The sequence below is a fragment of the Microtus ochrogaster genome (genome assembly GCF_000317375.1).
Source record: "Microtus ochrogaster isolate Prairie Vole_2 chromosome 14 unlocalized genomic scaffold, MicOch1.0 chr14_random_2, whole genome shotgun sequence".
NCBI classification, from domain to species: domain Eukaryota; kingdom Metazoa; phylum Chordata; class Mammalia; order Rodentia; family Cricetidae; genus Microtus; species Microtus ochrogaster.
In genome coordinates, this window is record NW_004949097.1 from 8,572,426 (window position 1) to 8,584,404 (window position 11,979).

The 11,979-nt window shown below is 38.4% G+C and overlaps 1 protein-coding gene across 2 annotated transcripts in view; it reads right to left on the bottom strand.

Annotated features, from left to right (window-relative positions):
- The window catches only part of LOC101994812 (solute carrier organic anion transporter family member 1A5), a 95,127-nt gene that overhangs the window by 16,221 nt on the left and 66,927 nt on the right, over window positions 1-11,979 (bottom strand). For both annotated transcript variants that reach the window (XM_013352811.2, XM_005364565.2), the window contains exons 10-13: window positions 4,778-4,942; window positions 3,489-3,684; window positions 2,024-2,189; window positions 118-290 (exon numbers count right to left, since the gene is read on the bottom strand). In XM_013352811.2, the coding sequence (XP_013208265.1) occupies window positions 118-290; window positions 2,024-2,189; window positions 3,489-3,684; window positions 4,778-4,942 (700 nt within the window). The remainder of the gene's footprint in view (window positions 1-117; window positions 291-2,023; window positions 2,190-3,488; window positions 3,685-4,777; window positions 4,943-11,979) is intronic.

Genomic DNA, 11,979 nt, shown 5'->3' on the forward strand with positions numbered 1-11,979 from the left:
GAGAGAGAGAGAGAGAGAGAGAGAGAGAGAGAGAGAGAGAGAGAGAGAGATCATAAACTTGCATATGCACACACTACTAAGAAAAGTAGGACACTAAATGAAAGAGTTACTTATTACCTCAGAAGAACCATATACCCAGGTATGGCTGATAGTGAGTAGATGAAACAGCCAAATACTGACACGATTAAGAAGTACTGCAGCTTGATAGTACAGTCAGGGCTTTTGTTACACAGTCCAAGGACAGCAGATGCATTTCCTGAAGACTGAATGCAGCTGCAATTTTGAAACACCTGTCAAAAAAAAGTGTCCTATTTAAGAAAGAGAAATATTGGACATACACCTTCAGTATTTTCGACAAGGCCAATTAGAGCAAAATGTAGAGTGTTGGGGCCAAAGACAGAGCTCATAGGAAGAGTACTCATCTAGTTTGAATGAAGACCATAGTTTGAGCACAAATATCATCGTGGTTTTTTTACCCCTTTATCCCCATCCCTTTTTTAGTATTTTGGAATTTTATTATAAAATAAAAAAGGCAGATTTTAAAAGTTGGTATTTTTCTAAATTTTTGAAATAATTTGCAAAAATTCAGTGGTCCTGAATGCACATTTGTTTTATTTTTATATTTATTTTCATGTTTGTTTGGTTTTTTGTGGGTGTAAGTGTATACATGTGTGTATGTGAATTGTGTGTGTGTGTATGTGTGAACAAGTGTGTGCCATGACATACATGAAAAAGTCAGGGGATAAATTATGGGACTAGATTCTCTTCTAGCATGCAGGATGTAGTTCTGATAGTAAGGTTTGGTGGCAAATGCCTTTACCCACCAAGCCAACATTCTAGCTTGCACATAAAATTTTAAAAAGGAAATAAATACTGTTTTGTTTTGTTTTGACCCTAATACTAAATGCTAAAACAAAATGTGTTTCAGAAGGTTGATGGAGTAGTTAGGTGCTTACTAATAAAGTCATGTTCCAATAAAAAGACTTTAATTAAAAATTAAGGTCAATTGTTTCTGAATTGTTCTGTTTCTGGGCCTAATTAAGAATCAAAGCTTATATTTCATTTTGATTATCAGCCAACTCTGTAAGTATTATAACATGTTTAAGGCAAGAAAAATGATTAATTGCTTATCTGCTATACTATAATGATGGGTAACTACAGAGACAGCACAGTGTGTAAAGTCCTGCACAAGCATGAGGACCTGAGTTCAGATCCCCAAGGATGCATGTGTAGAGGAAGTGCCCCAAACACTGGTGCTCTGAAGAAGGGAGCAGGTGACTCCCTGGGGCTCACTTGCCAGGAAGCCTAACAGAATCAGCAAATTCCAAGCCAGAGAGAGCCTGGCTCAAAACCACAAAGTGAATGGTCTCCAAATGCACATGCGCCTGCACACACATACACACACATACACACACACACACACACACACACACACAACTGCAATCAATAAATGAATGAAAGAAGCTCATGATATGGAAAGATCAGTTTTCTGCCTGCCTCAACCACCTAGTTAGTTTGAGACTGACATGGGCTTCATGAGACCCTATTACAAAAGGCCAGATTCTGTCCAGAGTATTTTAAAGTTTTATTTTTTATATTTATATGTATGCTTCTTTATCTGTATGTATTAAAGCAGGTGCATGTGATGCATGAGGAAAGGAAAAGAGTGTCAGATTGCCAGGAGTTGGGAGCTGCCCCAGATGGGAACCAAACAGGTCCACTGAACGAGCAGCAAGTGTTCTTAACAGCTAAGCCTATCCAAGGTATTTTAACTCCAATCATTTGAATAATGGTCTCGATTGCCTTTAAATTAAAAAAAAAAATTCTCAGATTCTGTCAAGGTTTTACATAATATCTAGGAATCGTAAGGTCAGGTATAAATATATGAAGGAAATTTAGTTGTTCATAAAATATATTAATCTAAGCATAGGCTAGTTTTTGCTTTTCAGCAGATGTAAAATTAAATAGCATATGTTAATATACCACACAAAACATCAGCCCAGAACACTGAAAGAGTGTTTACCATGTTGATTCCTGTTCCAACAGACTTTTCGCAGCCTGCAAGGCAGGCTGACATGTACGATAGGCCGTTGTCTCCACACACTGGATCCCATGTTTTATTTAAGCAGCTACACCTTGTGTTGCAGTCAACAAGCACCTTATGATCCTCATACAAAGGCTGCTGAATTCTGAAATGACGTTAAGATAATGTTAGGGATACTGAAAAGGTACCCAAGCACTTTATATTCTTCTCTTCTCTCTTTATCTCAACAAGTACATGTGTGTGTGTGCGCGCACACACACACATACAGAGAGAGAGAGAGAGAGAGAGAGAGAGAGAGAGAGCAGACACAGAGAGACAGAGAGACAGAGACAGACAGAGAGAAACAGAAAGAGAAACATTTCATCTCCCCAGAACAGAAAGAGAAATCAATCACCCGAATATCAATCTGTGGTCTCTGTTCTATGTTTTTGGCACACAAGTTATCTGCTCCAGTGGCCACATAACTGCTTCTCAGTTGCTTCAGAAACAAACATTAAGTGCCTACCCTATAGGAAAGTACTGTGCTGTTAGAGCTAAAAACAAATATGTAATCTCTCATTGGTCTGCATGATGGGAAATATTGAAAGAGGACTGGCTTGAACAAAATCTGCAATATAAATACTGTGTTCACCCCCAAAGCAGAGTGGTTGGAGTAACCAGACTTGCTTCTCTGAGATATACAGTGTCCAGCACTTACACTGGGATTCAAAGAGGATAATGTGGAAGTCTAGAGGCTGAATCTAAATCCTGTCACTCACACACAGCGTAGAATCAGCGTGACTGGAGATCGAGTCAAGACAGACAATTCTACTTTGGTGTTGTTAAAACCATTTTCTATAAACTCCCTAATTTCCTCTGAGTTTTAATTTCTACGTGTACAAAGTGAAAAAGACAGTCCTGTCTTTTAAAAAAGATTCAAAGAAGATAATACAATTACTAACAACGTTATAATACAAAATCTAAGATTACAGAGTATACCAGTGACATATATATATATATATATATATATTCATTAATTGATATACTGTGTATTAGACTCAATAGTGCTAAATTTGAGCCCATTGTAGAAACCTGTGAAGGCATGCTGCCCTGAAAAGTCAACTTTTAAAACTATCTGTTGATGGGAGTTTAAAATATATCTATAATTTATGCTACTAAGCTCTTGGTTATTTTTCATTATTACACTTTAAAGCAGACTAGACTATCACCATGGTGACCATGTATATGCATATAGAATCATAAACTGACTCACTGGTGGTCCCCAGACCTCTTTTATAGACTTGCAACTTATGTGGACCAATATAGGAATTATCAGCGGAAGAAAAATACAAGAAATCCTAGACCACTGCTTATTGTAATAAACTGATCTTGTCATACACAATCCTTGATGAAAATGGACTAGCCATTGTAAAAATATGGTGATCTTCATTAGGAAGATACATACCCTTCATAAGAGGTGGTTAAGCCGGCAACTGGGAAGTTATCACAGGCCATCATGAAGTTAAAGAAAGATAGAAGGTACTCAGTCAGGGATAGGCAGAATGCTATGTATGCAGCTTTCTTGACAGTAATCTTGAACTTCTTCATAATCAAGCCACCAATTAAATATCCGACACATATTGGAGGTAAATTATAAAGACCTATAGACATGAGTAAAATAGTATTTTTAAAAGACAGCATAAAAATAAGTGTTATCAATCTGCCTAACACATCTTACTTAAGAAACTATTTAGCTATAATATTCAGTGATCCTAACCCCTACAGGCTTATATATTAAATAAAAGGAGATTTTCAAATGTCCTATAATGTCACTTTAAAAGAGACTATTGCCATTTATTAAATCATTGCAGCAGATTATATATATAAGTATCACACACATGTATATGATAATAGATATTTCATGTATTTCTTTCCACTCTGTCTTGGGAATTTGACTCAGCCCAGGGTGATTTAGCAGGTGACTGATAAGTCCCTGATTACCAAGTGCAGAGCATTTCATGCATTGTTGGTGGTGTCTATTATTCTTCCTCTCTAATGTTCCTTCCCCAAATAAAAAATCAAAGGAACAAAAGAAAAGAGAGGAGGAAATCCCAGTTAGGTTGCATTCATACAACATCATACCCAGAGTTGGAAGAATTTAGAACATTGTTTGCAGTCATGTACGACTACATTTAATTTTATCCATCTGAAGGTAAGGACTGGGATTTGGATTTCCACAGAATTCTGGATACCATCAGTCCATGATCAACAGTTATCAGGAGAAAAAAAAAACAGGAAAATCCAAAGTTGGGTAGGATCCCTGGTTTAGGGGAGTGTGGCTGCACAGAATCCACAGACCACCATGGGATCAAGTGGTTAAATTAGTAATAATGTGGAAGGCAAGAATTGAAGTCCAGAAGTAAAATCTGGGAGTAATACACAGAATCCTGAGAGCTAATTCTGTATTCCTCTTTGAATTAACATATTGTCTCTTGAAAATTGAATGATATGAGCATCCCCCAAGTTTTCCCTAACAATGATGATTTCCATTCTGATTGGAGAGAGAGAGGATATTTCTGGCCTCTTCCTTTCCCTATCTTTTCTTAATTTGCCTGGAGACTAGAGAGAAGACATTTGCAAGAATAACCTAACAGATTTCAATTTCGTTGTAGCCTCCTAGTTGCATTATCTGACTGCTTGTCATGTCCTTGTGGGAGGGAGATGTGCTGCTGAAGAAATCATGAGACTTCATACCTATGAGAAAGACTATCTCTGCAGTCGATTTTCCATATTGCTGTTCCAGGTATTTAGGCATGAAGGTAAATGAATTGATAAATGCGTTGAACTGGAGCACACTTATAAGGATGAAAAGCATGTAAATTGGATTGCAGGAGAGGCTCTTCATGAATGGCAAGAAATCTGAAACAAGAGAGTGTCAAGACCATCAAGATAACTTTGCTTGAATGTTGTATCCAATGTTCTCCTAAAATTGTCTCACAAATTCTGTGCTGTATCACAAAGGCATTTGATAAATCTTTATCCCTTGGGTCTAAAGTTCTATATCAATTTTTAAGTTGCTTCTGGAAGTTAGTAACACAACTGGCTATGCAAGAATCAGAAAACTATAAGGAAATGGAATCATATCTATGGCCACACTCTTTCATTTCCTTTTCTTTCTTTTCCCTCTATTAATACCCTACGTTCACTATTGAATGACAAGTGTTTTCTCTCGATTCTACAAGGGACTATCATTGATGATATTTGAGGTCAAAGACTGATACTATCAATTCTTTGTGCAAGAACAGATAAGCTCAAAAACCTAGGAAGTCTCCTAATCATGCTCTGGTTTTCCCAACCTCAGCATTCCTGCTGGACTTCACAACAGGATATGCATTAGAACTACCTGGTGATATCTTCAAACATCCCAATACAAGAGTCTCACTGTATGGAATGTATAACTCACTTAGTGTATGTCAAACACCATCCAACTTGCTTAACTAGAACTCCTCCCTGTTTATAAAGCTGAGCGTCAAGTTCATAGCCTGTCTCTAGTAAATGGACTGGATCTGATCAAAGATAATGAGCTTCACACTTAACAGTCTCTTTCCTTTTCCTATCTTCATCTTTCCTGTGTTGATTTTCTAATTTTATACTATTCTTTATAAATCACCTAAAATTTTAGAAAGTAAAGTATTAAAAAGGAATGACTTAGAAGTAGAATCAGAGCAGTTTAATAAAAAAGTAAACTAGTGGCAAAATCATCTTTATGAATGAGAGGGTTATAATCAGAATTCCCAGGAGCTTTTGGAGTCTTTCATGTTTGTTGATATCCTCAACCTACTAATGGCATCTCCACAATTTATATTGATTGTCTACATTATGCCAAGTTCTTTCCCAGTTTTAAAAATCAGGTTGGCCGGGCTGACCATGCAATTGTGCATAATAATCAATATTAGTTGTTTCAGGAGAAACATTAAATGAGCGTAATTCTCAGAATTTTCAAATCTCTGAATTGGCTCCCAGTGCCCCACCCAAGCCCATCCCCAACCTACACCCCCCCCCCCTTGATTTCACCACGCTTCAGCCACCAACTGGGCAAAGACTCTCTTCTCTACCAGACACCATTCCAGCTGACAGAAAGTCCAGTCCCCAACTCAGGCAGAGACACCCCCCATCTCAACCACAGGTCACACTGAGCAGAAGACAAGAGAGTAAACTGAAACCAAGCAATAAAACACCCATTCAACAAAGAAGAACTTCAAAATCATCACTTAGACCCATAATTACCCAAACCTAGATGCCCAGCTGTCGGTATAAGAAATAAGAAAAAAACAGCCAAGGAAATATATCACCAGAGGCTGGCTATCCTAATACAGCAAGTCTCAAATATTTCAATGTAGCAGAAGCTCAGAAAAATGATGTTAAAAGCAAATTTATGAAGATGATTGGGGTCCTTAGGGGAAATAAATCCCTTAAGAAAATCAAAAAAAAGAAAAGAAAATCAAAATTTAAAGGAAAGGAGTAAGTCCCTTAAGGAAAGCCTGGGGTGGAGGAAACAGTTAAAGAAAATGACCCAAGATGGAAATAGAAAAAATAAAGAAAACACAAACAGAGGGAGTTCTTAAAGTGAAAAAATAGGTAAGTGTTGTGGTCTGCAGGATTATGCAGTGAAATTTCGGCTGACACTTTAGAAGGCCAGCCCACCAGAAATGCATTCTGATGGAGACAAGCTCAGACACAAGGCCTTGAGAATACAGCCTCTGGAATAGCAGCTGTTCTTGCTGTTGATCCCGTGTGAAGCCATCGCACTCCCCTCTACAGTGGGACCATTCCAAAACCTCACCCCACTGAGACAGTGTGCCTGTTCTAATGGGAGCTTACCAAATGCAGCTGGACTGGGACTGAATGAGCATGCGATCAAACCGGACTCTCTGAATGTGGCTGACAATGGGGTCTGACTGAGAGAGAAGCCATTGATAAAGGCACTGGGACTTGTTTCTACTGCATGTACTGGCTTTTTGGGACCCTAGTTTATTTGGATGCAAAGCTTCCTAGGCCTGGATGGAGGGGGGAGGGCCTTGGACTTCCCACAGGGCAGGGTTCCCTGCCCTCTCTTAAGGAGGGAGGGAGAGGGAGGAGGGGGAGTGGGGGAGCGGGAGGGGAATGGGAGGAGAGGAGGAAGTGTAAATTTTTGAATGGAAAAAGTAGTTAGAAATAAAACTATCATTTGATCCAGCTGTTCCACAAAAAAAACAAAAAAAAAAACCAAAAAAACAAAAAAAAAAAAGAACTCAGTATATTAGGCACAATTTCTCCCATGTTCTGGTGTATTGGGTGATTTTTCCTCACACTGTGGGACCCTGGTGTGAACATAAGCCACACAGTCATCTCCTTTGTTCTCATAGTCAAATCTCTGCTCCATTCCCTGATATAAACTTAGAATCCAGCTCCCGACAATCATCTTTTATGACAGGACATTTGGGCAAGAGAAGAGTCTTTAAAAAAGATCATAATGGGACCTTCACATATAGGCCTTAGGATGAAATTATGGCATCTCTGAGTCTGCTGATTTCTAGCCCTAACAGATAAGAGCCAAATGCCCTGGATTCACCCTCAACTGATATAAGGAAGTACAACCCCAGTTAACTCCACTCTGACCTTAACAGGCTATTAGCTCTATGCTTACTTTCACTTTGGTTTATTGATACAAGATTTTAGTTTAGGAAATTGTTTGTGTTTTAACCCTGAGAGATAACAGGAAAAAGTTGTTGATCACTTGACCCACTCCAGAAAATGTTAATCCTTTTCACACAGGTGTTGTGGGAACAAAACCGGCCAATTGGCTGGGGCAGCTGGAAAGTGTCAGGCTCTGGATTTTGTGCTATATACCTATAGAGCCCCTTTTGTTCTAACTACTTAGGGCAAAAGATGTAATTCTTAGATCTAAGAGGCCCCCTTTAGCCAGCTAATATTTGCCAAAAATGCTAACGTGGATTGGGCGCCACACTTCTATTTCTGAAGTTTACGCCAGTTGCCATGGCTACCCTGCCTGATGCTGTTCCCACAGCTACTGTTCTGCCCAACTGAGAGAGAACTGGGAGAGAGACAGCATTACTGCATTTTCCCCTGTTTTACATTTATTGATTACAAACTTCCAGCTTAACTAGTCACGCTTAGGAATGTAGTGTAGCTCACAAGCTCTCCTTTTCCTTTCTTAGTATTTGAAGCTCATAATTGACCCTTTTGCCTCTTAGACTTACTGGGACATTTTACAAGGTATGACTCCCTAGAGCCATAAACTAACAGTTACTGCTTTGTGCAGCTCTTTTCTGGTTTATGACCATGAAAAATTCAAGCCTTATAACCTTGATATTGTCAGAGAATTGCTGACTGTGTGTGTATATAATCTGGAAATTTTGGAGAATGGCAGAACAGTAAAGAGGCTAATTCAGAAAAGCACGTGAGAAAGAGTTTGCCCTCAGGTAAAGTCCTTTTATGTGCTGTTGCATCCATTCTGAACCTGAAGAGAGTCTTGGGGCTGGACCCCAAGGTTCTTGTTAGGTAAGTAAACAGGAACTTCAGATGCAAGCATCACCAATGGAACAAAAGAAATAGAAGAGAGAATCCCAGGTGTTCTAAATCTGATAGAAAAAAAAATAGATACATTGGTTAAAGAGCATAGTAATTCTTTAAAAAAAAAAAATCCCTGACACAAAACATCCAGGAATTCTGGAATACTATGAAAGGACCAAACTTAAGAATAATGGGAATGGAAAAAAAAAAAGATTCCCAGCTCAAAGGCTCAGAAAATATTTTCAACAAAATCATAGAAGAAAATTTGCCAACCTAAAAAAGGAAATGTGTAAAAGAACTTTACAGAACACCAAATAAGTTGGACCAGAAAAGAAAGTTGCCTCACCACATAATAATCAAAACATTAAACATACAGAACAAAGAAAGAATGTTAAAAGCTAGAAGGATAAAAGAGCAAGTAAAGTAACATATAAAGGCAGACTTATTAGAATTATACCTTACTTTTCAATGGAGACTCCAAAAGCCAGAAGGGTTGGAGAGATGTATTGTAGACTCAGAGACAACAGATTCCAGCCAAGACTACTTTACTCAGCAAAAGTTTAAATCACCATAGAAGGAGAAAACAGAATGGAGTCACCTTTAAACAATATTTAACCACAAATCCAGCTCTGCAGAAGGTACTAGAAGGAAAACTCCAACCCAAGAAGATTAACTACACCCATGAAAGCACAGGAAATAAATCACCTCACATAAACAAAACCAAAAGAAGGGAAACACACGCATACCATGACCACCACCATCATCAACAACCTAATGGTCATTTGTCTTTGATAGCTCTCATTATCAACAGACTCAACCCCTCAATAAAAAACACAGACTAACAGAATGATCCACCCTCTATTGTATGCAAGAAACATAACTCAACATCAAAGGTAGATATTACCTTAGTAAAGGGCTGGGAAAGATTTTTTTAAGCAAACAAACCTAAGAAACAAGCTGGTATAGCCATTAAAATATCTAGAAAAATAGGCTTCAAAGCAAAGTTAATCAAGATAGGTGAGAAATGACACTTTATACTCCTCCAAAGGAAAAATCCACCAAGATGATCTTTCAATTATCAGCATCTATGCCCTAAATGCAAGGGCAACCAATGTTTGTAAAAGAAACACTACTAAAGTTAAAATTACACATTGGCTATCACACATTGATAGTGGGAGACTTCAATATCCTATTCTAACCAAAAGAGAGGTCATTCAGACAAGGGATAAACAGAGACATACTGGCACTTAAAGATATTTATGAACCAAATAGATGTAACAGATACCTACAGAAAATTTCACCCAAACACAAATAATAAACCTTCTCAGCACTTCATAGAATTTTCTCTAAAGTTGATCACATATTCAGTCACCAAGGAAGTCTCAACAGATACAAGAAAGTTGAAATAACTCCAGCTTCCCTATCAAATCACCATGGAATAAAGCTGGATTTCAACAACAACAGAAATAAGATAAATCCTATAAACTCATGGAAACTGAACAACTCTCTACTGAATGACTACTTACTGGGCCAAGCAGAAAAAAAAAAAGAAATTAAAGGCTTCCTTGAGTCAATGAAAATAAGTGTACAACATACCCCAAACTTACGGGACACAATGAAAGTAGTAGTAAGAAGAAATTATATAGCATTAAGTGGCTGCAAAAAGAAATGGGCGAAATCTCATACTAGTAACTTAACAGTACACACAAAAGCTCTAAAAACAGAAGCAGCTTTATTCTTAACAGACAGAAACTACAAACAGCCTAGATGTCTCTCAACCGAAGAATGGGTAAAGAAGATGCAGAACATTTACACATTGGAATATTACTTACCTGTTTTAAAAAATGACATCATGAAATTTGAAGGAAAATGCATGGAACTAGAAAATAATCATCCTGAGGGAGGTAATCCAGACTTAGAAAGACAAACATGTCATGTAGTCACTTATAAATAGATATTAGCTGTTGAGTCAATTCTAATCATGCTACAATCCACAGACACAGAAAGGCTAATTAACAAGGGACTCTAGTGGGGATTAGTGGACTTCCATGGGAAGGGAAAATAGAATCAATTTTGCAAGTAGACTGGGATGTGTTGGTGGAGGCTGCTTATTTATTCCCAGCTACCCTGATCTGAAATAATCACACAAAAACTGTTATTTGCAATACTGTTTGGCCAATGCTTAAGCATATTTCTAGCTAGCACTTACATCTTAAATTAACCCATTTCTATTATTTTATACTTTACCATGACAAGGTTCCAGTATGTCTGTCTCCTGTGGCAGCTACATGGCTTCTTTTTATTTAGACAGAAAAGGGGAGGTGATGTGGGATTCCCCTCTGTATGCTATGATTATGTTTTATTGCCATTGGATAATATAAAACTGATTTCAGCCTATTATTTATAATATAGACAGGCTGGGAAAGATAGAGAGGGAGAGTAGGCAGAGTCAGGGAGAAGCCATGTAGTCACCACAAGAAACAGATGCCAGATGCCAATAGACCACGACCACATGGTGATACACAGATTAATAGAAATGGGTTAACTTAAGATATAAGAGCTATCTAGAAATATGCATAAGCTAATAGGCCAAACAGTATTATAACTAATACAGTTTCTGTTAGGTTATTTTGGATCTGGCCAGCTAGAAATAGACAAGCATCCATCGACTACAAGGGTGAGTGGTAATAATGACAGGAGGGGTCAGGTGAGAGGTGGTAATAGTAGATTGAGAGCACATCAGAGAAATGACTGAAATTGGAGATCATTTGGTTGGGTGATGTGGAAACAGAGTCCTTTAGAAACTTTCAGGATTATAAGAAGGTGATTCCAGGGAAGACTCCTAGTAGAGGAGGATTCAGAGTATGAACCAGGTATCCTATGTATATAGGCAAGACTTCCAGAGGTGGAACTCGGGCAACCCAGCCACAGACCCTTCACCTTTCATCTATCCCACCTGAATGATGGAGTAAGACACTGGAACAGAACCTTTTAGAATCTTCATCCAATGACTAATCTAATTTGAGGTCCACATCACTAATGGGGCCCATGCTCAATACAGCCTGGATGAATAGGAATAGGAAGCTGGATGCCCAAAGATTTATGATAGAAAAAAATCAACAAAATGATTGCTAATGCTATTCTTATATACTCATAAATCTGTGCCTAGCCAAATCATCATTAAAGAAGCTTTCCACCAGCAGCTGATGGGGGGCAAACACAAAGCTCCCGAATGGAAGTCTCAATTGGGCCCTTTCCCTTGGAGCTTGGGGAAGCTCACTGAAGAGGGAGAAATCCCAGCACTCGGGAGGCAGAGGCAGGCGGATCTCTGTGAGTTCGAGACCAGCCTGGTCTACAGAGCTAGTTCCAGGACAGGCTCCAAA